The 27,387-nt window shown below is 52.6% G+C and overlaps 1 protein-coding gene across 1 annotated transcript in view; it reads right to left on the bottom strand.

Moving 5' to 3' along the window:
• Positions 1-6,108: 6,108 nt before the first annotated feature.
• The window catches only part of Hcn4 (hyperpolarization activated cyclic nucleotide-gated potassium channel 4), a 37,421-nt gene continuing 16,142 nt past the window's right edge, over positions 6,109-27,387 (bottom strand). The window contains exons 2-8 of the mRNA NM_021658.2: positions 22,466-22,889; positions 13,217-13,378; positions 10,986-11,204; positions 9,105-9,251; positions 8,756-8,996; positions 7,794-7,958; positions 6,109-7,687 (exon numbers count right to left, since the gene is read on the bottom strand). Of these exons, the coding sequence (NP_067690.1) occupies positions 6,234-7,687; positions 7,794-7,958; positions 8,756-8,996; positions 9,105-9,251; positions 10,986-11,204; positions 13,217-13,378; positions 22,466-22,889 (2,812 nt within the window). The 3' untranslated portion in view covers positions 6,109-6,233. The remainder of the gene's footprint in view (positions 7,688-7,793; positions 7,959-8,755; positions 8,997-9,104; positions 9,252-10,985; positions 11,205-13,216; positions 13,379-22,465; positions 22,890-27,387) is intronic.

Genomic DNA, 27,387 nt, shown 5'->3' with positions numbered 1-27,387 from the left:
GGAGGGGAAGGGACGAAGAGAGAGCGTGGTACACACCATATGTAGGAAGAGGATATCTGTGACACATAGTTGATAAAGAATTTATCGTGTTTTCCTAATATGTGTGAAATTTCTACAAATCAACAAAAAGACAAATGACAATAGAAAATGGGACGAAACACATGAATCCATATTTCCCAGAAGTAAAAACACAAATTAGTATATGGCAAGTTAGTATATGAACAGAGACCTAGCTTTACTAGTAATTAGAGACTTGCTCATTAAAACACAATTAATAGCACTAGGCTGGGGAGAGTGAGAAGCCTGATGACTCCCGTCATTGGCAAGAATGTGGAGCAAGAATAACTCATACCCTGCAGGTGGGAGTGTAAATTGTTTGAACTACTTAAAGCAGGTTGGCATTATCTCATAGAAAGAAGATTAATTTGCCCGGCGACTGTTCCACTACTGGAGGCGGAGCCTAGACGTGGTTCAGCAGGAACCTCCAGGAGCTTTTGTAGCAGCAGTGTTTGCAAGAGTGAGAGCCTGACTTGCCTTTCCCATCTCCAGCCTGGAGCCCTATGCCCTCGAGATAAAGAAGAGGCCACGGCACCCCACAGTGATAATATCGAGTGGAAAATACAATGGCATGTGCAGCGTGGAGGCATTGGTCTAACAACGTCTTAAAACCAAAAATCTGTTCAGTGGACCACAGAGATAAGACAAGTGTGGCCCACCCCATCACAGGCAATAAAAAGACACTTCTTGTTGCTGTAACAGGACGACATATGCTGTTCAGGCTGGCCTCCAGCTGGTTACATGGCTGCCCTTGACCTCCTGACACTCCTGCCTCCACCTCCTGCGGGCTGGGGTTCCAGGCATGTGCCACCATGCCTGGTCGTAGGCAGTGCTGGGGAGGGGACCCAGGGATTTGTACATGCTAGGCAAGTACTCTGCCAATTAAGTGACATTCTCAAACCTATAGATCCTTACTGTACAGAAACTTAAAACAGCAACAAAACTGACATGCACAGACTTGTATCACGTACAGAAATCCTGAGCGATATTAACACAAAATCCTGCACCCCCTCCAAGCAGCCACTTCTAATTCAACTCCTCAACCTTGGTGTGCAACCAAAATACATTAAACAGAGACCTTATTTCTGTAAAGGGGGCAGAAGTTAGCTCTCAGATAAGCTGGCCTGGAGAAGCAGGGCCACAGAGAAGATGCTTTCAAAGTCTTCTTTATGTTCTATGTCTTAAACTAGGTGAGTAGTGAGAGGCTGGTGTTGGTAATATCTTCATATGGAATGTGTCTTCTGCCTATCGGAAATATCCCACCTTCAAGAGAAAGAGAACTAAAACAGTAAAGTCAACAGTGTTAGGGGTCCGCAGGGGCCAGAGGTCAGCAGAAGAAAGCTCTGAGCCTCACTGGGAGCTGTAAACAGCCGAACGGAAGAGCCTAGTTCATCAGAAGACGCTGAAGCCTCAGCCAAGGTTGAGGGACTGGGGAGCCTGGGTTGAGTTAGTGTGGGAGGCTTTTTCTACAAAGGGGGAAAGCCCTGGGCATGGGTGAGGTCACCCTAGAATGGCATATGGAGTGACAAGAGAGGAGGCCAAGACCAGAGGCCCATCAGCACCAACCTTTGGGAAGAAGAGGAACTCTCACAGCTGAGTCTAGGGGAGAGTGGGGACCCCCAGTCTGGGGAGAACCTGACCAGTGGGGTCTGACACTGAGGAGAACAAGACTACCAGGTGTGGACATCAACCCTGGACTCTCCAGTGTGGACCTACAGGACCAGCTCAGAGCCTTTCCCAGGGAGGAGAAATGGAAGTCACATTGCTAAGGAGGAGGAAGTAACTCCCAGGGAGGAAGTGAGGCCAGAAAGTTGAGACTGCCCTTAGGACATTCTGCTGGAGACAGCTACATTATAGCACTTGGGATAGAACACAGCCTGCAAGAAGTGGTCCAAGTTGTTGAAATTTTCATTTGTTCGAATGGCCTGGTGCAGACCTATAATCTCAACTATTCAAGAGGAGGCTGAGGCAAGGGATCCTCATGTCAAGGCTAGCCTGGGCTACAGACTGAATTCCAAGCTAGCCTGCGTAACTTCGTAAGACCTGTCTCAAGAAACAACCCAGAGGATATAGTTCAGTATATAGAGCCTGGCCTCTAAGAGGCCCTAGGTTTGATCCCCAGAAAAACACACCCACAGTTTGAATTTTTCCAGTCTGGTTTAGTGCCACTGAGGCCTAAGAGTAATCTTGGGCCTTCTCACCTTTCTAATAGAAGAATAAGAGTTGTCCCGTGGGGCTGAAGCTCATCGGGGAGGTGGTGTTTCCAGATTTGGGTAGGGGAGAATATTTCATCACTGACTTTAGAATTGTTAGTCAACGTAAGGGACATAAACAAACTGCTGTTTTCACTGTGGGCCTTCATGTTATCATTGTCTCACCCTGCCTGCGCAAGCCCCCGGCACAGGGGCAAGCCCTCAGCCTCCTGCTGATTCTGACCCAGCTCCCTCCACTCTGGCTGATGGGCATCCAGTAAGCACCAGCTCTGAGCCTCGAGCCTCTTTCCTGTGACTCACTGTCACTGAGGCTTTTGATTTAGAGTTGGTGGGTGAACTAAACGAGATTACAGGAAAGCACCCGGGGCTTAGCATACAATAGGCACTTACTATCTGCCCCTAGGAAGTCTAGGAAGTCTAGCTGATTGAGACCTGCCTCTAATCCCACCTCACCCTACCTCACCTACCCCCACCTCCACCAGAGGCCACTGTGGTCCAGCCTAGACTGCCCACACAGCAGCTGATTTTAGCCCTGTCTATGTCATGCCAGTGGGGTCCCGGAGGAAGCTCTGCCACCTGGCCACAGGGGGCAGTTGTCATGGGGACACTGGGCATGCTGAGCTGTCTGCTTAGCAACAGGACTCCCAGGCCTGTCACCACGGAAACAGCCTAGGCAAGCAGTGATGGGGAACAACTGGCCAGGTTCCCTGCTCTTTCCAGAGGAGATTCCCCCCTCTTTATGCAGGCAGGATGGTATTCCCCCGCCAGCCAGCAACCTGGAGACTGCTCTTCCAACCCCAGACACCTGCCCTAGCTATCAAGATCCAAGGGCCTGCAGGGACCCTCTGCAGCCAAAGGTTAGGTACAAGAGTGTGAGGTAGGAGGTGGTGTGGCACCAACTTCTGTAGCTCCAGGCCTGCCTGCCATTGGTCTGCTAGAGCCCCATATCTGTCACTGATGCCTATGATGCTCTCCCCACAACCGGTCACCTCCTGCCCCAGCTTATCAATTGTCCTCTTCTGAGGGCCTCTCTGCAGCAAGAGGGCAGGTCATCTGTTCAGCATCTAGTTGGATGGAGCTCGTATGTCCTGTGCTAGCCTCCTCCTCCTCTTCTCCCCCTCTTCCTCCTCCTTCTCCTCCTCTCCCCCTCCTTCTCCTCCTCCCCCTCCTTCTCCTCCTCCCCCTCCTCCTCCTCCTCCTCTTCCTCCTCCTCCTCCTCCTCCTTCTCCTTCTCCTCAGAGACTGTGAAGCTGTGGCAGAGGCAGAGGAAGGGACCTGCATCAGGGTCCTAACCCCTTCACACATGACATAGGGGATACACTGTCTCACCACGCCACCCCACCCCCCGCAGGTTGGGCACAGGTGCACATTTCTCTGTAGTCATGTCCCATGCTCCCATGAACAGTTCTGCATGTAACTCAACTCCATGCTTCGGGGGAGGGAGCACAGGCTCATGCACATGTGTGTCCACAGCTGCTCAAGGGGCCGTGTCCCACTCCCGCCCCCACATCCTCACTGGAGACTCCAGGTTTCCCTGTGAGCCTCGCCACTCAATCTCTGACCCCAAAATAACTCGGCATTTGCTGTAATTTTTTTATTTAAATAAAATATACAAGACGGCGTGTTTAACCGTTTTCTGTTTTAAAAGTGGAAGATTTGAAAATTGCTTGTAGAGGTTGTGGGGTGGAAGGTCCTACTGACTGGACCTGGCCTCTCCGTAGTCACTGAGGAGTTTGCCAGTGTATTAGAGTTGTTTATAAAATGCGTGTGTCAGTAGAGAAGGGTGCTAGGCCAGGCCTGAGGACGAGAGACTCCTCACTCCTTGTACCCAGACCCCCATCCCCTCGCCTGTACCTCTAGGATGGACTGAGGTGAGTAGTCCAGCCGGCTCCCTAGGCTGCCCTCCTTGGGGGCAGAACACGGGTCTGAAGATGGTCTGGATCTCAGAGACATCTCCAACCTCTGCATAATCTAGGGCTCCCACCGATTTTCTAGGGCACCAGGACCTTCACCCCTTCTCTCCCTGCAAGCTATCCACCAAGAGATTCCCTGTACCATCCCAGGGCCAAACCTGCTCCTGCCACCATTCTAGCTGGTGCACAGGGACACCAGGCATGGTAGAACCAGTCCTCCTCACTGCATGGGCATCAAAGTCCTACCTGCTTCGACCCATTGATAGGGAAGCCTCTGCCTGTGCCTCTACCAGGGTCCTGAAACCTGCTTCTAGCTCAGGGTCAAACCCACAGATGAGCCTAGCCTCCCATCCAAGTCCTCCTCTGGCTCCCAGCCTGTAGGTCTCTCCCAAAGGCCCACTCCACAACTTGACTCACTGCCGTAACCTCCCCTGTGCATTCCACCTCTCTAAGTCCTTTCTTTACTCACTCTTCCCAGATCCCAAGGCCTGGCTCAAGCCCACCACTGGCCATGCACCTTCCTCGAGCTGTGATGGAGGCCCAGTCACCTCCTGAGTCCTGAGAGTTTTAAATCTGGAGCCCTCAGCTAAAGTTCCCTGGGCTCTCACCATAGTTCACTGGAGCAATGTTTATGAGGAGGGGGCGAAGAAACATGATTTATTGAGCACCTACTATGCTGTGTGCCAGGCACTGGGCTGGGCATTCCATGTCTTTTTCTTATCTGGTTCTCACTGGTTATTGTGAGGCAGTTCCATAGTTCTTATTTTATTAATGAGGGAACAGAAAAGTCAGATAACTTGCCCAAGGTCACACAGCTAAGAAGTGACAGAGCTGGGATTTGAATTGAAGCCTGACTACCACCAAACTCCCATCTCGTCCTCCTGCACTTTGCCTAGGGACCAAAAGCTAGGGCTCTACCAAACACCATTTTCTGATAGGAGGAACACAGGCTTTAGCCTTCGGGAGGTTGATCTGCAGCTCAGGGCAGACCAGTTCTGCCACCTCTGGTTATGTGGCTCTAACCAGCCCTTGGTTTCCTCACCTGTGAAATGGGAGGAAACCATAATCCCCACCTCCCAGCATGCGGGTGTGTATAACCAGTGCTTGGCACAGAACAGACTCAATAAATAGACGCTCCCCTAACCCCCCATTGTACAGCTGGAGAAACTTCGGGCCACAGAGGTGACAGGTGTGCTTGAAGCCCTGGGAAGTGAAAGGCTCAGCCTGGAGTCTTCCCCTTCCGTGGGACTAGAGGTTGGGCTAGAACTGGGTTGCAGCCCAGAGATGGGGAAAGAGGCTCTGCTGCAAGGTTCCAGGGATCCCCTTCCCTGAGGACTGGGAGAGAGAACTCCCCCCAGAGCCTGCAGTGCCCAGCCTGCGGGCCACAGCAGATTGCTGGATGTAAGGTGACCTGGGTGTCCTGGCAACGTGGGATTAAACTAGACTGCACACGCATGTGCACACATGGAAGCTGCTATCTACACGGCTCTACAGAGCACTACATAGCTATACATAGACACATCTTACATACATATACATATTCATATACATATCTTGCTACGTTTACAGTAGAAAAAATGCAAGGCCCTCAAGGGCCGGGTGTGTCCCAAGGACTCAGGCGCAGGAGGCTCCTGGGAACACACTCCAAGGCAGCCCCCAGCAGAGTGGGCGCCAAGTTCACAGCCAAGGAACTGATGGTAGGTAGCTCTTGCTCTAAGGAAGAATACAATGACAGATCTGTGCTAGGACCCAGACATGGGTCACCCCACACCTGCCCTGTCCCCAGAGATCCTGCCTGCCTTCCTTTGGCTGTGCCTTTGGGCCTTGCCTGCCCCCCCTCCCTCTAGTGCTGAGTATTAAAATAGTCTATAAAAGCAAGTGACCAAAAATCTATAGCTCTAAGAATACCTGGTTATTTTCTGCTGTCTTTTTGTTTTTCTGGGGTATGTTTTTTATGGTTATTATTGTTATTGGTATATCTCCTAATCACAGTTAAACCTGAAGGAAGAAGGGAGCAAGAAAAAGAAGAGGGAAGGAGGGAGGGCCCAGCTCATAAATTAGACGGCAGTTTGGAGCGTACTGGCTCGGACCTAGCGCCAGGTTCCCTCTGGGGTGCAGCAGTCAGAGGGGGCCCTCCAGAAGAGGCGGCTCTTGCCCCAAACAAAGAAAGTGGGGGTGGCAAAGAACCTGAGGATGTCTTCCGAGGCAAAGTGACATGCTGGCCTGGGATGGCACCATATGGCCTTCCAGGAGGCCCAAGGCCCCCACTGCTCCCACTGCCACCCCCAGCTCTGGGGTAGAGTGAGAAGGCAGCCATCGACTCCCCTGAGGAGTGAGGAGAGGCCCTGCGTAGAGTCTGTGCCCCATCCTGGGGGAGGGCTGGCTGAGAGGCTGAGATGAGCTTCAGGTCCTGTGTGAGGCGGCCGGGGGTGAGGGGTGGTGTGCCCCTGCGCTGTGGGACCTGGGGAGGCGGAGGGCTGGATGCAGGTGGCAGGAGCAGGGAACCATGGGAGCCAGAGGCCCGGGGTGGGGCACTCGGGAAAGTTCTTGGGGGTCCTGGGCTGTGGCCCGGAGGGCTGAGGCCTCCTCGGGGGGTAAAGGCTACAGGAGAAGCCCCCCCAGAGGCCCCTGCCATAAAGGATGGCCGTTCGGGCCGCGGGGGTGTCTCTGGTGTACTTGGTGGACCAGCTGCCAGACCTGGGGACAACTCTCCAGGAGGCTGGCCCAGCTGCCCAGGGCTAGATGATGGTGACCGGGACGAAGGTGGGGGCGGCAAGAAGTGCTCCAGGAGTCCCAGGCCTCCTCGGGCCCCAGGCAGTGGGGGTGGCGGCTGGGCAGCCTGTGGAGAGCGAGCGCCCGGTTGCAGTGGGGTGAGCAGCGGGGAATCAGAGGAAGACAGGGAGCCACCTAGCGCCTTATGAAAGTGGCCGAACCCGGTGGTGGTGGCAGCAGTGGAGGTGGATGGAGTGGGGGCTGGGGGAGAACTGCAGGCTCCTGGAGGTGGGGAAGAGCTAGAGGAGGGCAAGAGAGGACTCAATCCAGGAGGTGCAGAGAATCCAGCCAGCTGTTGGATGTGGAAGGAAGATGAAGACGGTGTGTCCACCTGTGAGGGGCTGCTGGCTGGTGAAGCAGAGCCTAGCGCTGAAGGGATCAAGGACTGCAACCTCCTTGGGTGCCTCGGTGTCTGTCCAGCCCCCAGGTTACCCAGCCCAGGTCCGGGAGGGGGCCGGAAGATAGCGGCTGGCAGGCGGGGGTGGTGTGTGAGGGCTATGGCCACCGAAGTAGTAGCAGCAGCAGCCTGCAGTGGTGCCTGGATCAGTGGGGTCCATATGACAGGCGTTGGGGTTGGGGTGGCTGAGGCAGCAGCCTGGACGCGGTGAGCACAGTGGGCCATCTCACGGTCATGCCGCACGATCTGCTGGATGATCTCGTTCTCTTGGTAGTTGAAGACGCCTGAGTTGAGGTCGTGCTGCACCTTGTGGAGGAGGATGGAGTTCTTCTTGCCTGAGCCGTAGAACAAGAGCGGACACTCAGGCCACGCCCAGGAAAGGCCTTGTGGAGTCTGCATGCTTGCTGCCCTGCCCTCCCGCCTGCACGTCCTGCCCCTCACCTATGCGGTCCAGACGGTCCAGCGCAACCGTCTCGAAAGCCCTGCGCATCATGGGATACTCCTCCAGCACCTCGTTGAAGTTGTCCACGCTCAGTGAGTAGAGGCGGCAGTAAGTATCCGCCCTCACGCTCGCTGTGCGACGGCCTCGGGTCAGCAAGCAGATCTCTGTGGGCACAGCAGGACTCAGGGTCAATCAGGCACAAAACTTCCAGGCCTCTCAGAACCACATGATCCTGACCTTGGTCTCCACTGGTTGGTACGATGAACTCACTAGGCTGTCCTGCTAGGTTGTAGTCATACTGGGTACCAGCTCCTCTAACAGATAAAATGCCTGTGGTCACCCCATATTCCTATGCTGAAATCCTGGTCTCAGGATGATCTGGTACTTAGAGGTAGGGCTTCGGGAGGTGATTCATACCTTTACAGAAGAGGCTAGAGAGGGGCAGGCCAGAGCAGTCTAACACCTTCAGCCAAGTCTGATAATGTGAGTTGGATACCCAGGACCCACAGGGCAGGAGAGACTCGGCTGCCCAAGTTGTACCCTAAACTCTACATGGGCACCATGGTGTGAGAGAGTATAATTGGATATATGCAGGCTCAAGCATACACACAAACACAATAGAAGAGACTAAGGAGACAGACGACACACGTGCTCTTCCTACCCTCTGAGACAACAATGTCTACCTCTAAGAGAACCCTCAGTGGAACCCACTACGCTTGCACCGGTCTGTGACTCCCAGTCTCCAGAGCTGAGAATCCAGTATCTGTGGTTTAGAAGCCACCAGTCTTAAGTGCTCTATTAAAGCAGACCTCACAGACAGACACCCCTATACAGGGCTCACAGATGCCCGCCTCCAGGCTGTGGCTATGAAACGTCCCTCTGTGCTTCTGATCTCAGGGTATCCCTCTAGCCTAGCTCCTAGTCTCACCCCTATTCTCCTGGTGCCCCCTGGCTGTCTCACCTCCAAAATAGGAGCCATCAGCCAGCTTGGTCTCCTTGTTGCCCTTAGTGAGCACACTGACCACGCCGTGCTGGATAAAGTACATCTTCTTGCCGATGGTGCCTTCACGGATGATGTAGTCCCCAGGCTGAAAGACCTCAAAACGCAACTTGGTCAGCATAGACGTCACAAAGTTGGGGTCTGCATTGGCGAACAGTGGCATGGATGCCACCAGCTTCCGGCAGTTAAAGTTGATGATCTCCTGCTCCATGGACAGCACGGGTTGGGACACACAAAAAAAAAAAGTCAGGGAACTGTGTGCCCGAAAGGCCTGGCACTCCCACCCACCCTCCCGGGCTGCGCAGCTCACCTCTCGAAGCGGCTCACTCAGCTCACCCAGGATGCTTTCCTCGTCAAACATCTTGCCCTGGTAGCGGTGTTCGTAGTAGTCGTGGATGCGCTGCCTGGTGTCAGGCGGGAGCTTGTGGAAGGACATGTACTGCTCCACCTGCTTGTACTGAGATGGGGAAAGACAGGAATCACCTCCAGGCACCCCAGGCTGGTGACCAGAGGCGCACTCCAACCCTGAAGCTTTCTTAGCCAGCATTGGCTCACTGTAATATAAGCACACTGTACCCAAAATAATGGCCTCGACTCCCAGCTCTGTGGGGCACTGGGGGTAGGGAGAGAAGGAAGGAGGCTTCCATCCATGTTTGGTCCTCATCTTGCTCAAAACTAAAAATGAGCGGGAACAGGGACTGTCTACAGCCCACATACAGGCTAATGACCAGAGAAGTAAACGCGTTTCCACTAAGCATATTGGAGTCACCAGCTCCGGCCAGGAGAGACAGCAGGCCCAGTAAGTAACAGGAAGGGCTGCAGTGGGGCAGAATACAGGAAGTGCCCGGGAGAACACCCCACTCTTTGTAAGCTATGTCTGTAGATAGATAAGGCCTCAGCTGAGACCTTGAGGTTTGGTGGCTGGTGGTGGTGGTGGTGATTTTTGTTTTGTTTTGTTTTGTTGACACAGGTTTTCACTGTGTGGTCCTAGATGTCTTGCCTGGAACTCACTTTATAGACCAGGCTGGCCCCCAACTCATCTGCCTCTCTGCCTCTCACTCTGCCTCTGCCACTACCTGAGTGCTGGGACTAAAGGCATGCAGCACTACACCTGGCTGAGGTTTTGTGTTTGTTTGTTTGTTTGTTTGTTTGTTTGTTTATTAACATCAGTCCCAGTCAAATGTAGACAGGCCTGGCAGGGCAGTAACCTCTTGTGGCTACTGCCTCTTGTGACAGAAGCAGCCTGCACATTGGGAGTTGTGTTTTGGAGAATTGCCTCCCAGCAGATGGAGGAACACCAGGCAGGAGTTAGAAGGCTGTTGGAGCAGTCAAGGGAGGAGATGGGGGTGGGCAGAGAGGTAAGACGTTCCAGAAGGACTTTTAGGTAGATCTGGAAGACCAAGAATAAAATAAGGGAAATTCTTGAAGAAGTCACAAGCAGCTTCAGTCTGGTTGTGGTGTAACAGACCGCAGCACCTTTTCTACATAGATCCCCGTGGTGTATACCACAGGCTGGACCCTGGTGTTGGCTTTAGATAGATCCTCACCTGGGCCTGACCTGAGTCCTGTCCTTTATGACTCCTATTCTATCCAACCCACCCCCACTTCCTGCCAGCCTAGAACATTGCTTTCTGCCACTCTCCCCGACACACACCACTCACTGCACCCCAGGACCACCGGCCTAGAATTCTCTCCTACTGCCCGACCCCCACTGGCCACCCAGGAAATACTGGAGCTGAGAATGAGATGGGCTGGCGATGCCACAGAGCATGGGAAGTCGGTGTTGCCTCAACGGGATCCTGAGGCGGGAGGCCAGCAGGGAGGACTGGCCAGAGAAGTGCAGTCCTAGAAACCAGGTGCGAAGCTGAGGGGTGGGAGCCCTGTTGGATGCTGAGGGCCTGCAAGGGAGACTTGAGAACCTTACTAGACTTAGCAACAGTGAGGGTACTGGTCCCTGCGAGGAAAGTGATAACTCACCCTCTTCCCCCACCACAGAAGAGAGGAAGGAAGGGTGTGTGCAGAGTAGGTTTAAGTCGGGGACTTGACAAGGCTCTCATCTAAGACTGCCCACCATGGTACTGTCAGTTGTAGGCCTGGCCATGTATGCTAGGCCATAAATGCTTCCTCTTGAACAGGTCCAGTGACCAGATCCTCCTGAGAAACCCCTGGATGGATACAATGATCAACCTACCTTCTCCTGGTACTGGCGCCGGGAGGAGTCCAGCGACTGGATGAGGGCAGTGGCGTGCCCGATGAACATGGCATAGCAGGTGGCGCCCACGATCATGCTGAGCATGGTGAGCCAGACGTCAGACATGCCTACGGGTGCCTGCCGTCCGTACCCAATACACAGCATGTGGCTCATGGCCTTGAAGAGGGCATAGGAGTACTGCTTCCCCCAGGAGTTATTCTGCACACAGAACACAGGAGAACAAATGCGTGTGGATGGAGAGAGTAGGCCTGGGCCAGTAACGGGGAAGGAAGGCCCTTCTTGCTGGCACCTAGAAGATTCCCTGCCCACCTTCAGGTGCAGGGCTCCCCAGTGTTGCCTTTGACTGAAGACCTTCAGCAATGGGCAGCCAAGCTGGTACTGGCAACTCGTGGTGGCTGTAAATGAAACCTAGACCTTTCTAGTACACTGGGGTGGAGAAGGGGAAGCAAGGACCACACCGGAAGGTACATCAAGGGAGTGAGGCAGCTGACCCTGGCCTGATCTCAGAGCCAGGGGACAGGGAGGCTAAATTCTCCTGACTGGGTAGCATATGGCCCCAGGCCGAGCCACCCTACTGTCTTCTCCTTACTGCGAGCCACCCTGCTGTCTTCCCTTCACTGCTAGCTCCATCCCCTATCCCTAAACAGCTACCAAATAGAGCCCATTTCCCCACTGACCTCAATTACAAGGCTAGCGATGCTTCCCCTAGGGGGAATGGCTCTGCAGGAGCCAACATCACTGTCCTCTTTCTGGGTGAGCAGCAGTTGGAGCTTCCTGTGCTCTCAGAAGCCTACTCATCTGCCCAGGGCCTCGGCCCCTGATTCCCCTGCCCCCGCCCCTGCTCCTGACCCTTAAGTTGGACTCTCCTGAGTATCCTATGTAGCCTGGGAGGATGGAAGCAGGGAGGGAGGCTCTTGGCCATTTTTGTTTCCAAAGTGTTTCTCAAGGAAGGAGTCTCAGAAAGGCCATCTCTTGAATTTAGTGCATGTGTGGGCCTGTTATCTTCACACACGTAGAAAACAATTGCCCCTATAAGAAGGACCAGCTGAACCCCGCTCCTGGCCCCTTCCCCAGTGTCTCCATTCAGAAGCCATGGTGTTGGGAACAATGTAAAGTCCACAGAGCCTGTGCCTAGGTCCCTGAGCGTTCCCGAAGCATCTGGAGGACATCAAGCCAGGCCTGGGCCAAGTTCAAGGTCACCATCCTGCCTAGAGCTGAGCTCATTTGTGGAGTCTGCGGTTCAGTCCACACTAGAGTGGGGTGGGTAGGACTGTTTCCCAGGGGTGAGAGAGGCCTGGGCCCCAGCCTTGAGGATAGGGCAGCCTCTAGCTGTCTTCTGTCAGGGCTTCTGGCCTCACTGCCAAGCCTCTGGGAACAGGGGAAATTCAACCTCACTTACTCTTAGTTCATCAAAGGGCTATTTTGTAAAGCCTGTCTGATTCTGAAGATGCCTCGGGGTCTCTTTCACTCTTTCAAAGCAAGTTTTCACCCTGTGGGGCCCCGGGAATTTGCCTTCAGACCACACCACATAGACTAGAAGGAAAGGCAGGGGCTCAACAGTGCCAGAGAAATGCCCAGGGGTTGCTTCTTGGGAAACCCTTTCTGTAGCTGGGGGCTCTGTCTAAGGCTTTTGGAAGCCTCAGACCTGATTCTCTCACCCATGCAGAATGTTGGAGAGAGTCACCGTCCAGTCTGCCCACACTCCATGGTTGGCCCCGCACGGGAGGCTGGTATGTGGGTCTCTTTAGTGCACTGGGACAATCAGCTCTGCCCTTAGAGAACAGAGGCCATGAGTAAATGTGGAATCTGCCTATGCTGCTAACAGTGCCCTCGTGGCCTTTGGTTTTCTCAGCTCAGCTTCTAGGCAGAATGGTGAGGAAGGCAGGAGCCATCAGCCCATTTTGTCACATTATCACAACACAGAGTAGCCCAGGTCTTAGTCTCTGTGGGTAAAGCCAGCCCAGCCGTCAAAATGCATGGCTAGATGCAAAGGCTAGAAGGTGCACAACTCCAGCCAAGAGTTCTATGAATGACTTCTTGTATTAGGAGGGAGAGCTCAACATGAAAAGGAAAGGCATATGTGTCCTTAAGCACTGGGCCAGCATCTCAAGGTCCCATATGCTGGGATTCAGGGGTCGCACAGCCTCTCTACCCAGCCTGCTTCTGGAGAGGAGACGTTAGCCCAGAGCGAGGAGGCGATGTATACTCACCACCATGCCGTTGATGGACACCCAGCAGTCATGGGGGAAGTCCTGCAGCATGGGCACCAGGAACTGCAGGCAGCCATCCCAGTGGCAAAGCAGAAGCATCATGCCAATGAGGTTCACGATGCGTACCACGGCACTGGCCAGGTCGTAGGTCATGTGGAAGATCTGTGGAGTTGAGCCATTACACAGACAAGTAAGTGGTCAGAGTGGGTGTGCAGGCTGGGGCTGAGGAGGAAATACAATAAGCGAGACCCAGAGGAGGCAAGCTGGAGGGTACCATGGCGACATGCCTGGCATCTGTGCAGATGCAGGTAGTCTCCCGTGGGAGGAGCAGCTACCCAGGATAAGAAGTGGGCAGAGAGGCCACCTCATCGGCTTGCTGAGGGCACATGGACACCAGGGAGAAGCCACCTAGCCTGAAGCATGCTTTGAGTCAGGTTCTAAAGTCAGGCCTCAGCCGTGAGTGCTCCCTAAATCTGTTACTAGGACATCAGGGCCCAGGCAGCATGGGCCCACAGGCTTCATATTCAGAGAGATCTTAAACCCATGCCTGGTTCTGACCAAATTCCTAGCTGTGCAGCCCTGAGGACATCCCCAGACTTCTCTGGTCATGTTTCCTCACATGGGAAACGGTGAGAAAAATTGGTAACTGAGTGACTGTCGGAAAGATTAAATTATACATGTGAAGTACTTAGTCCTGAGTACAGAAGTATTCAATAAGTTACAAGCCATTGTGAGACAACGCTATTAGCAATTAATCTTCATGATTAGGTCATATGCATTAGTAACACTGCTGTTTCTTACACTTGAATCAGTTATGGCAGTACCTCCTCCCCAGCTTGCTGCAGCCTGCCCACCTCCATGGCTGCTTCTGCGCTAAGCTACCGTATGGCAAGGTCTGGTCAGGATGAGTGCATCCTAGCCCCTTAGCTCCTGCCTCTTCCTCCAAAGCTGACTTGAGCCCAAGGTTACAGGGCCTTGGAATTGAGAGAGGTTAAGGAAAACCCAGGGGGCATGCAGAAGTTCTGGCCTCCAGTCTGGGAGACTGTGGGGGCTCTCTAGCTATCTGTCCCTAGTTCTGATACCATCAAACCATTCCCAGGAAAATACATTACTCCTGGGTTAGGGTGCAAATTATAAACCTGTAGATGCCACTTAAGACCCAAGCCCATTTCAGAAGGGAAGCTGAGGTCCAGAGACAAACTAAGTATTTCTGTTCTCAGTCTGATGTCCCTAAGGCACAGGCATGAGAGATGACAGTCATTTTAGGCAGGACAGCAGCCTCAAAGGTATGTACTGAGCTGGGAACCACAGAGGCAGACCTGCCTCTAATATAGCACCAGGGAATTCCACAGACCTTAGGTCTTTAAGGCTTAATCAGGCTGACAAACTGATAAAAGGACTATGTTCTCTGGTCCTACTTAGACAGAACTCACCCTCACAATGCCCGGAGGAGCCAGCATAAAGCTGGGATTGTCAGAAAACCACACTAGGGGGCTGGAGGGCTAGAGAGCACTTAGCCAGCAGGGTGCTTGCCCTGAAAGCATGGGGACCCTAATTTGATCCCCAGGACCAACGTTATAAAGTTAGGCTCGGTAGCATACCCTTGGGAAAGCAGAAGAGGATCTCTGAGGCTCTAACTTGCCTAGTGTGCTTGATGAGATCCAGGCCAGTGAGAGATCCTGTCTCAATAACACAATAAATGACACCAAGTAATCATACACAGAGAAACACAGACACACACACACACACACACACACACAGAGAGAGAGAGAGAGAGAGAGAGAGAGAGACAGAGAGAGAGAGACAGAGACAGAGACAGAGAGACAGAGAGACAGAGACAGAGAGAGACAGAGAGACAGAAGAAAGAGGAGGAGGAGGAGGGGAGGGAGGGAGGAAGAGACAAGATAGACAGAGGAACCACATCAAAACATGGCCCAGCTAGCTCTTCTTCCCTTACTATCCCGTGGCAAAGGGCTTCAGCCCATGGCCAAGCTCTGTTCATGACACTCTCACAAACAGCCATGTGTGAAGAGGTCAAGGGAATATAGAAACACAGACAGGGCAGTGCCCTTGAAGCATAGATCTCATAGGCTCTAGGAGTCAGCTTTGAGCTGTTTGGACAGGGAATGGTAGCTCCAATCCACTCACTCCCCTCCACGTACCATGTGCTTTAGGAAGAATCACAATGAGCCCCTGGGCTTTCCTGCATGAGCTCCCTCGAGAGTGAGGGCCTGGTTTGACCCTTCTTCCCTGAGTATCAGAGCTGTCCCCTCAGAAGAGCTCTTAACTGTCTACTATTCCATGTATCCAGGAGGCTACGCTGTATCAGTCAGTGCAGGGAGGAAGCTCGCCCCAAGCCTGGAGTCAGTCACACACAGGAAAGGAGAGACTTGGGAGCAGGTGGAATAGCAGCAACAGAGAAGACTGAGTGGGGACCCAAGGGGACGTGATAGAGGGACCAGTCTGGTGCTAGGCTGCCCTGTCTGGATCCTGAGGGAGACTGGACAGCATATTACCCACAGACGCTGTAGCCACCAGCACAGCTGGCAGTCTGCCTCCTCCCACCCCTGGCTTGTCAAGGCAGCACAGTTCTGTGGAAGATTTCTTGGCTATGGATTTAATAGAGGGGGACTTTTCTCACTGTACCCTGAGAAGAGCTCGCCGTCTAAGGCACTCCCTGTGGTGTATCAGTGCAAACCATCACAGGACACCTCCAGAGGAGATCTGCAATGCCTCTCCTCACCCGAGAAAGGACACCTCCTTTTGTTCTCCCTTCAACCCCAGAGATGTCCCAGTTTTTTTTGTTTGTTATGCCCAGGACACATGAAGAGACAGCAGTGACAGACTGGCTTGCCTGTCCAGCTGTTCCCCTGTCCGTCTGCACGTGGACCCATCTAAAACCACATTGTCCCTGGCTGCACAGGCAAGCAACAAGAACAGGACCTCCAGGCTCCTCTGTGGAGACGTCCCCCCAAATATCTTATCTACTCACATCAGGCAGACACGCTGCGTGAGGCTCCATCCTTCTAGCCCACTCTCCACCAAGCAGCTAGATTTAACTCTTCGAGATAAGCTAATGTTTTTTTGTTAGTTTTTTTTTTTTCTGTTTTGGGGTATGAATGAGAGAACATGAATTTGGATGAGCAGGAAGGTGGGGAGGAGCTGGGGGGGGAGCAAGGATATGATCAAAATAGATTGTGTGAAAAATAAGTTTTAAATGAAATTAAAAAAAAAAAAAAAAAACCAAGCAGGCTGTGTAGCCTTTGATTTGAAGCTGTCCAGTGAGCGCCCTCAATATTTCAGATCACACTCCACAGCTTCAGCATCCTGGGCTTCAACGATGTGCCCACCCCTCCTCCACTCTGCCCAGGGCCCTTTACCTCTGGCTACAATGCCTCCCTTCAGGTCCTCCAATGCCCCAGACAGTTCTTCCTAGGCCTCAGGGATTTGTCACTGCATCTGCCAACCCATCTGCCTATGCCCATCCTCTGGGCTCCTCACCTTCCTATCTTCTGCTGCCATAGAAAGGCCTCCCAAATGCTAGTAAGGTAGCCAGTGACCCTCCCTTCCAGCACTCACCAGGACTCCTCATGACTGGTTTCCTCCGTGGTATTCTCTCTATCCCAAAATGAGATTTACTAACTCGCATTCAACAACACGAGCCACACCTTCCCCCGGCCCCCTCTGGTTTCTGTGTCTCTGTTCCTGCATAGAATGCACAGGTAGGCACGCAAAACATCTGCTGGCTGGCTGCATGCATGCGTGTGTGCTTAAATGAATAAACAGATACCATATGGAGGCCAAACGAAGCCTCAGGCCCTGACTGCAAAGCGTATCAGACTGTCACAGCCCATAATCCCTGCCCTTTTCTAGGAATTACTCTGGGTAATAAAGACAGAAGCATCAGAGCTGGCATGTGTCACGTAGCCTCTGCTTTCTGCGCCCCGGATGCCTTGCCCCGAATTTTAGAGGGCTGCATGTACCACAATGCGCATGTGCGGATATTGGGGGACACACCTCCGCCTTGTTGAGACAGGTTTTCTTGTTTACTGCTGTTTACACCAGGTTAGCCGGCCCGCAAGCTTCTGTAGACTCTCTCTGCCCCTCGGCTGGCTGTAGGAACACTAGGATTACAGACGTGAGCTACAGCGGCTGGCTTTGTGTGGGTTCTGGGACCTGAACCCAGGCCCGCAGACTTGTTTTTCCCCCGCTCCCCACCCGCTGGGAGCCATATCCCAACCCCGCTCCCCTGCCATTTCTTCATAACGCCCTTTCTCCCGAGACCAAGCCTGTGTAGTTTGGTCTTCACCACAGTCTCAGTTGCTCATATGGCATGAAGCACATGGTAGGGTCTCAAGAACTGGGAAGAACTTAACGACAGAGGTGAGGGTGACAGCAACCATGATGGAGCTGGAGGTAAGCGGGTCCCAACCAGCATATACAGTCAACAGGGGCATGGAGCCTAGGCAGACACAGATCACAGCAAGCCTGACTTGACTTCTGTAGGGAGACTAATGGTGCTTCTCCTTCCCTGTGGACAGAGAGCCTAGGATAGCACCACATGGTACTGGCCAGGGGAGTAGCCAAGGGTACAAGACTGCAGAGCCAGTTGTGTCAACATGGCCACCGCGGAGCTAGCTGCCTGGTGGGAGCTGGTCAGGACAGAGGATGCCCTCAATTGTAAGGACACTCACCACACCATTAACACGAGACAGCACCCAGGATATGGTTGTCAAGGAGAGGGCTGGCCATTACTGAATGGAGCTGCTCTGTGCTCGTGTCCCCATTGAGGGTTGGGGCTACATGCCACCTGCCAGTCAGCTGCACCGGATAAATATTTGCTTGGCTCTTCATATTTCATTAAAATCTCCTATTACAATGTTGGCTGACTGGGGGGTTGAGCGCCTTTCTCTCTAGGATGCTGGAGGCTTCACCAGACAGATAACCTGGGAAGCTCATTCTCTGCCTGCTTGGCACTCTGGGAACCTGTGTCCACTCCTGCAAATCTTCAACGTGTGTTCCATGTCCCAGCATAACCTCCTCAGGGCCTCAGTTTTCTTATCTGTGGAATGGGCCAATAACTATGACCTCCTACACCCAAAGCTCTCTTGGGAACTAGGTGAAATAATGGGCGAAGGTGTCACACAGTAGGTACTTTACACATATTGGTTCCTTTCCTTCTGTCTCTTACCCAGACTTCAGTAGAACTAATTTCTCCATATAGTTCAGACCCCAGGCATTGGGGTCAGGCTACCACGGAGTCTCCACTAAGACCTCTTCTGGAAACCTAGTAAAGTTTTCCAGAGACTCATTTTCTCCTCTAGAAAGTGAACACGTCTCTATCCATATGAAAGACAAGATCAGAGAGCAGCCAGTGCATGGGTGTCCTGGTCACACTGGGGCCTGTGACAGCCTTAGCAGGCAGGGCCAGCCCCAGTCCTCCAGGATCACTTCCCATAGGTGCCAACCACTAGAGACTGAGAGCTACAGAACTGGAGTCCCTCAGGAAGAGGGGCTCAGACCACATAGTTCCTGGGCTGAGCACTCCTCCTGCCATTCCAGGCTTCCGGGAGAGAAGAGGCTTCTGGGATGGGTCTTTTGGTGTGCTGAAGCCCTCTGCAGCGGAACATCCGAAGGGGGGCCACCAAGGTTGCTAACAATAGCCTGCGTGCCTGTGACAAGCTCACACCTCAGAGGGAGGGGAGAGGCTGGCTCCAAGAGGCTCTGAGGGAGGCTGCTGACCTAGATCGCCAGGGACAGATGAAGCTGGTGCCCAGCTGAAGCCACTCCGCCCACCCTGCTACTAAGTCTAGAGAAAACTCCAGGGCAACAGGATGGGCCTCCTGGGGGAGCCAGGAGAGGCTGGGTGATCAGGTGCCTTGAGATTCCACATTTTCACCAGGGGGCCTTGGGCAAGCTGACTCCTCAGTCTGACACTGGGGTTTCCTCCTTCAAAGCCTGTCACAACCTGGCCCTCAGGGTTAGCTAACACCACTTTCAAGAAAGATGGCCAGGGCCTCAGCACCTCAGCCTCAGAAAAAACCAATGCACTTCTGATACCTGGGGAACTGAGGCCCCTCATAAAAGAAAATTATTCAGGGATCTGAAAGGAGATAGCGCAGGATTTTTTTCTACGCCTGCTCTCTTCACTAGCTCTTATGCAGATATGGGGTTGCCAGGCACGCTGAGGCTGAGAGAAAGCCGGAAGGTGGAGTGGACTACACAGGTCCTAGAAATGGGGTTTCTTGGGTCAGGTGGGAAACCCCAATCCAATTCCAGGGGAGCCCTTGGCTGGGCTTTGCACAGGCAGAAAACAGCTCAAAGCAATGTCCTCCCAAATTGGTAGGAGAGATAAGGGCAGGGCTGGAGAGCTGTCCATCTGGCTGCCCAGGATTTCCCTTCCTGTCCACAGCTTGGGGGTAGCAACATTAATTTCAGGGCTGCAGACCTCAGTTCCCAGGACCTCTGCCCCCCACCAGGGCAAGTCTAGGACTACATCCTGTCTAACGAGGTCTGAATAACCTAGAGAGTCACCAGGCCAGAGGGGTTGTAGGGACAGCCACCCTGGGCCAGAGCTCCTAAAGCCTGCGGTGCAGGGACAGTAAAGGAAGGGCTTTGCTCTACCCTGGGCTCAGCCAGCCCAGCCACGCACAGCTCTGTCAACTCCCACTAAGCCGTGAGGAAGGTCGACCCTGGTGGTTTTTGGATCCAGTGGCCCAAAGAAAGAAAACAGCTGATACTCCTGAGTCTATCTGTTGGCCTACAGCATACAGAAAACTTAGGGTTTGCTCTAAATCTTAAAGAATTACTTGGGTCCTGATTTTCCCCAAGGAGAGAAACCTGCCAGGTCACTGTGGGAAGCAAACACACACTCCTTCCTTCACAGCCACTTAGTCAGCTCACCAGTCACAGAGATGGTCCCTCCTCTCCATAGCTTTGAGCTCAGACCTATACTTCCGTGCAACCGGATGTCCCTGGGGGACTTCAGATACAACCATCAGACACCATGGCCTCCATGCCCCATGATCGCCCCTCTTCTGGTATTCCCTATTTCAGGTGAGTCCACAGGGCCCTGCCCAGGACAAAGCACAGATTAAACACTTGGCAAGGCCCTTCCAGACCAAATGGAGCCCAGGCAGGCACCATCATGGGCGCAGCTTGCTAACAGAAGGGATGCTCCTAGATCACAGGTCATGGACCAGGAGATGGAGCCTTGGCCATAAGCCTACCTGTGGGTCAGGTGGGGCTTCTGATCCCCAGTTCCTTCACCTGGAAAATGAGAGTGACAAACCCTACCATTTGCCTTGCAGGCTATTGCTAAGAAGACCAGTGACAAGGGACATTTGTTAAATAACTGACTGTGACAAGGCCTAAGAAAAAAGAATTACTGATACTCAATTTTATAGGGAGAAAGAATATGGCTGAGAGATGTGAGGTGGCACAGAGCCAAGCAGTGTGCGGCTGGGATTGAACTCGGGTCTCCAACATGTCACTCAAGCCCCAAAGTCCTCAAATATTGTTACAGCGGGCAGGGACAGCCACACTGCTGGGAGCTGAGACAGCCATGAGGAACCAACCTCACTTCTGCCAGTGGACCACTCTGTGACCTTGGCGCAGTCATTGTCTCTCTCTGTCAGCAGAAATAATGCAAATTTTCCAAGCCCAAGAGAATTTCTGCTGCGAGTGCTTCTGCCAAGCTGGTGTAGGCACTTCTTCCACAGCACATGTGTTCATGACACCCCTGACCTGAATCTGCCTTGCACCAACCATCAGCTAGACTGCCTCGGGGGTGGAGGGCAGGGACATTGGAACCTGATCGTAGGGCTTTCAGCCCAGTCAAGTAGGGGTTCTGGAAACTGGGAGGCCCGCAGGGAGAGGCACCTTGGCAATAAGCTTACTTAGCACAGCCAGGTCCACACGCCAAGGTGAGTGTCTCATGCAGCATGACTCTCCCAAACCAGAGACAGATCCTGGCCTAGGCTGCTTGCTACCACTAACAAAACAAGGAGGTTAATCTTTATCAACTTGACACAAGCTGGAGTCTTCTGAGAGAAGGAACCTCAGCTGAGAAAATGCTCCCTATAGGCAAGCCTTGAAGGGATTGTCCTGATTAATGATTGATATGAAAAGGCCCAACTCACAAGGGCAATGCCTGGGCAGGTGGTCCTAGGGGTGCACAAGAAAGCAAGCTGAGTGAGGGATAACCAGCACACCTCTGTGACCTCTGATTTCATTCCGCTTCCAGGTTTCTGCCTTGAGCACCTGTCCTGACTTCCTTTATGATGGATGGACTGTAAGCTATAAGAACTGCGACCAGTTTGGGTCATGGTGTTTAGAACAGCAACAGAAAGCAAACCAGGACAGTAGCAAACTCAGCCTCAAACACCCAGCAATGTCACCTGCTTGTCTTCTCCTGTGGCCTCAGCCCCTCCTTCAGGCCAGTGCTCCAGCAGGGAGCGAGTTGAGGACCTTCGGAATGATGCAAACCCACCTAGTTTATCTGAGGCTTTTCAAACTTTAATACGTGTAGCTAGAGCCCTCAAACTCTTGAATTTCCTTACAGTTTTATACCTAAGGCTTCAGTGCCCCAGGGGCTTTTGGCTTTTACAATCAGTACCTGTGTGGAAGCTGCAAACTGTTTTGGCTGTGGGCACAAAACCTAAGGATGCCCTGGATAATCTTAGACAAGGGAATGTAACCATTCCAACTCTCTTCCCGGGTTAGCACAGTTCAGAGTGGGGTGTACACTGTGCCCAGAGCTCCCCATGGGACTTTGCTGCTTGATGCCTCACCTCACTGGCTTCTCGCTTGTCCTGACCCTCTTGCCCTTCGATTCTTACCCTTTCTCCGAAAGATGCCCCCTTCCCAAATCACCTTCATGAAAATCCCCATCTCAGAGAACACTCTAAAAGAACCCAATCTAAGACAGTTGCCAACAAAGTCTGTACCCCCCATACACACTTCTACATCTAATGTAATAACAATGTAGCATTAGCAACCTGGTCCCATGCCTGCAAAGCTTGAGTGTCAACAGTATCTATATGGTATTCTTTGCGACTGTTACAGACTTAAATGAGCTGTGAGCTGTGAAATGCTTTGTATGGAAACTAACTGCTGGCTGAGGGATCACAGAACTGCCGATGCTGGTCCTCTTGGAGCAGGCATGCCACCTACAGCCACTCAACCCATCTCCAGTTCCCTCAGTACCCACTTGTCCCTCCCACAGAAAGTTTCTGTGCAGCTACTCACCTCTTCCCACTGGTGAATGTACCGAATGAGGCGGGAAAGCCGCAGGAGGCGCAGGAGGCTGAGGATCTTCGTGAAGCGGACAATGCGCAGAGCCCTGGCGGTTTTGTAGACCTCCGAGTCAATGCGAGTCTCCACTATAAGGAAGATGTAGTCCACGGGGATGGAGGAGATGAAGTCCACCACAAACCAGCTTTTCAGGTACTTCATCTTGATCCGCTGTGGGTCAAGGATGATTTCTGTGTTGTCCTCCACCACGATCCCCGTGCGGAAGTTGAGGACCAAGTCAATGAGGAAGAATGTGTCTGACACCACGTTGAAGACGATCCAGGGGGTGGTGTTCTCATCCTTGAAGAAGGTGATGCCCACAGGGATGATGATCAGATTCCCCACCATCAGCAACAGCATCGTCAGGTCCCAGTAAAATCTGCCCAGAGGGACACAGAGGTCAGTCACCAGGAGAGCGAGGGCAGGCGACAGACATGGGAGAATCTGGGGATTCTGAGGCACTCGGGGAGACGGACACGTGAGCATCAGGGTAAGGTGTGGAGGTTGTCAGCGCGGGGCGTGACACAGGCAGAGACTCCTCACTCACTGGGATACCCTCTGTGTCCCAGGTTTATATCCTCCCACCCAGCCTACTCCCCGGCCAGAGGCAACCTGGAACACAACAGAACAATGACCTCTGGGAACAAAGACTACCTTAATGACAAGAAACTCGTGTCATCTTCCCCAGGCTCAGGCTAGGCTGCCCTCATGTTCCCTGAGTTTAGCTGTGGCTTAGATAGGCTGTCAGACAGCCATGCCACTGAGTGTGACCAGAGAACAGGGGACATCCAATCACCCATCAGGTGCCTGGGAGGCAGAGGCTTTAGCTCCAACTTGACTCTGTCACTGATATCTAATGTGACATCACGTGGGTCCAAGGCTCCTCATTCAGGCCCCAGTTTCCTCACCGTGTAGAGTCCCTTTAATTGTGACCTAACATGTCTCACGTTAGTTCTCTGGTATCCCCCTTAACCAGGAAATGCCTTGCCACCTCTCTGCCTAGTTTGCTCATTGATACAGGGGTGTTACCCAGCCTTCATATATTTCTGCAAAGAACACACTACATCCACCAGTGAGTTATGGGTCCAACTTCTACAAGGTATTCTTGATCTGGGTACACTCTGCCCAGCCACACACTTGTAATTCAAAGAGAATTGTTTATACTTATTAGAAGCCACAGCCGGGTATCCCCATTCATACACACAGCATGCAAACACACACACACACACACACACACACACACAGAGAGAGAGAGAGAGAGAGAGAGAGAGAGAGAGAGAGAGAGAGAACCATCATTCCTTTTCATTTCATCTCCTGAGGAAAACAAACAAACAAAAATACTGTTCCATAGAGGAGCCATTTAGGGCCATGTGGCCCTTCGTACATAAATCTAATAATATACTCAGGCTAGAGGAGTTTCTAAAATTAACAGATCGGGTGCAAAGCGGCTGGGAACGCTGACTCCAGCAGGCCTGCCACTCCAGTAGATTTCTACACCCCGCCCCTCCCCAGCTCTCGTTCCCTCAATTACAGACCAAATTCAAGACAGTAATTAACAGGAGAATGTTTGCATTTAGTGGTCTTCATAAAACTAAATTGCATGAGGCAAAACCACCCATTTCCTTACATTCTGACTAACTCTTTCAATCTTGAGTTTCCAGATATTCCTGGCTGATCTTGTTGGAATCCTGGCACTTCCTTCTGTCCCAGAGCATTCCAGGAGCTCTGTGAGGGGCAAACCAGCCTGTTGGAGGGGTAGAATTCTAGGGGTAGCTAACCTTGCATCTGCTCCAGCTCTACTCACTCAGACTCTCCTGCCTCAGTTTCCCTCATCTGCTCAGGGAAGTGACTCACATACCTTGCCAGCAAAAGTTGCCATAAGAACAAAATAAACCGAGTCCAGTAAAATGTTCTGACCCATGCCCTATACTATTAAATGAGTAAATAAATGACTTCAATCAACTGGCGGGAAAGACATGAAAGTTGGAAGACAGCCCTCCAGGGACTTATTGAAGCAAAACTTCCAATGGGAGTAGGGCCAGGGGCAGGGTGGGGGGAGAGAAGTTTAATAAACAGGAGAGGCATTGACAGAAGCCAGGGACCACAGCACCTGACTGATTAGAAGACAGCACCTATTGCTTTAACATCCAGATGCCTTGACCTCGGGAAACTCGATCCTCTTGGAGGATAGGTCTTGGGGTCTAAGAGCCAGCCATCCCTTGCAGCTGAAATCTGAGGAGGTGGCTCTTGGCGACTACACTGGGAAGATGAGAGGATTCGGGCTCTGGGAACTGCCCTTGGTCTTGCAGACAGGGTCTCTCTGCTCTTTGCCAGATGGTAGCACAAATCTCTGAACTAAGCCCAAAATTGTGTTCAGCACCGTGGACAGCGTCCGTCACGCCTGCCAGCCCCAGCCTGCAGGCCCTGCCAGGAGAGCTTGGCATTAGCTTCCCTGCTGGCTTCTCCAGTGTATACCACCCTCTCTACTCCCCTAGTCCGGGTGGCCAGAAGTATCTCAAGTGAGTCTTTCTTGTGACTAGCATTTCATGTTGGTGGCTCCTTGAACACTGAAAAGCCTTTGTTCACAAAGAGCCCCCCAGTGCTTGCTGCACAAGGATTTACTGCTTAACTTTGTGCTTCCCGTACATTAGATCATTTACCCCTCACACTAGTACTACAGCTACTTCTGTCTGTGTTTTACAGATGATAACACTCAGGCTCTAAGAGAAGCATTTGCTTGGGGCCACACGACTGATAAGGAGCAGAGGCAAGATTCAGAGAGATCAGTAAAACTGCAAATTCTGGGCTTGGGTGGGTGAGTGGAGGTAGGCTGTTCTGCAAGGCGCAGGAGACAGATGAGCCTTCCTGGTACTGTGTCACAGTGGACAGGGTCCTACCAAGGTAGGTGCAGACACAGGAGAAGGAAGGATGGTTGGGAAAAACTGAGAGGACCGAACTTGCTGATATCAGGCCTCCTAAGGTCTGGCCTGGGTGAGAGTACAGCAGATCTCTCCAGGATTAAGTCACCTCATCAGTCAGCCAGTCAGCCAGGAACAACTGTACCTATCCTTCAGGAGGGAAGACTGAAGTCCAAGGAACCATGGAATTTCTGAAGCCACAAGATAGATGCACAATGTTCTCACAGCACCCCAATGTCCCTCTAACCACTCAGAAATAACATCACAATCTAAGACAGCCAACCATGGGGCAGGCACCATGCTGTGGTAGGGAAGCAATGGGCAGCCAGAACAAGACGCTCTGCAGTTGACACATGCTAGAATGAGAGGCCTGGTCTCTTCAGTGTCTTTCTCCCTTCCGGTGTTAATGGGCCAAGTCAGAAAGCAAGAGCTGTGCTCTGGTTCAGTCCCAGGGGGTCAGGCCTGTCTCCCCTGGGAAGCAGGCTTTGCCTCCTGTTTGGATCAGGCAGATGGTGGGGAGTAGGATTCCAGAAACTGACATGGAGGGTCCAGGACCCATGTGTGGAAGGATGGAGGGAGAGAAGTTAGGCAAACAGCCCTGGGGTGGCTAAGGGGAAGGGGCTATCTTTCACAGAAATGAGAGTAGAGAAGACAGCAGCAACTCCTGACCTTGAACCCAGAGACTAGACAAGACCCTCTCCTTCCATGTGGGCTGAAGAAGACGGTTCCTCTAGCCTCCTTGTTTCCTCACAAGCTCATGCTTGCCTGAGAGCACAAATACATATACGTGTGTGTGTGTGTGTGTGTGTGTGTGTGTGTGTGCACTACACACTGCACATATGCAAACATGCATACACACATGAGTGTGTTTTTGTAAACACTTGTCCATGCCTCCATTTTGCCCTCAAACCTACACCCCCCTTCAGCAACACCCACATGGATACAATTTTGGCACTAAGGATATCCCCAGGGAATCCTGTCAGCTGTAAGGAAGAGAACGCCATCGTCTTGCCATCCAGATTTTTTCCCATCATTCCATGTTCATCTGAACAGCTCACCTCCTCTGGGCCTCTTTAACCTCTAACCTAAGGTCTTGGCTGGCTTGAGCTCTGGTTTCAGCTCTTAGCAGGCTGCAGGCTCCTGAGGGGGTAGGTCTTTGTCTCAGCCCAGGGTTTCTGGATGCTGCCTTCAGTTCTGGCCCTCCACCGTGTTAAACGGCACCCTGTCTCTTTCTACTCCCCTGTGCAGATGGTTCCTGCTCCAAGCCCCCACCCTCTTCCTAGCACCCGACCTGCCTTCCCACCTGCCTGCAGAATGCTCCCACCTGGAGAGCCAGCTGTCTCCACACCCAGTGAGTACACAGCTGAACTCAGCATCGTCCTCTAAGCTGAAAGGTACAATCTGCATTTCTGTCCCTGAAGCAAGGGCTCACAACCTCTCAGCTGCTCTTCACAGACCTCTCTTACCAGCCTGCCCTCGTACGCCCCTCAGAAGATACCGGGTCTTCTCTCACTTCCTGTGTTGCTGCCTCAGGTCACCCTTGCTGACCTAGATCTGAATCTCTGCATCTTTGCCCCACCTCTTACGTGGCCCCCACCCTCCATTGTTTGCCCCCTGCATTATCTCTCCAAGTCATGAGCAAGCTACCATTCGCCTGAATCTTACGGGGAGCCTGTAAAACAGAAGACCTAAGCTCCAATATGGCAACCCAGCCGCCCCTTCTTCATCCCCTCAGCTCCTTCACAGGAGCCAGCAGGACCCCTGTCTCCCCCCTCCCAGGCTCATACTCATCCACCGCCTTGTTCCTCCATAGCCACCAGCTTTAGAAGGCCCTTTCCCTTCTCTGAGGCCCAAAATCCTCATCTTCACATGGCCGACCTGTGTTCTCTGCCTTGGGTCTGAGCGTCTATGTTAGCAGGTTCCCACTCTCCCTTCATCCTCAACTTCCCACCCTCCCCG

Source organism: Rattus norvegicus, chromosome 8 (assembly GCF_036323735.1).
Source record: "Rattus norvegicus strain BN/NHsdMcwi chromosome 8, GRCr8, whole genome shotgun sequence".
NCBI lineage: Eukaryota > Metazoa > Chordata > Mammalia > Rodentia > Muridae > Rattus > Rattus norvegicus.
This window is presented reverse-complemented; position numbering and strand designations above follow the sequence as displayed.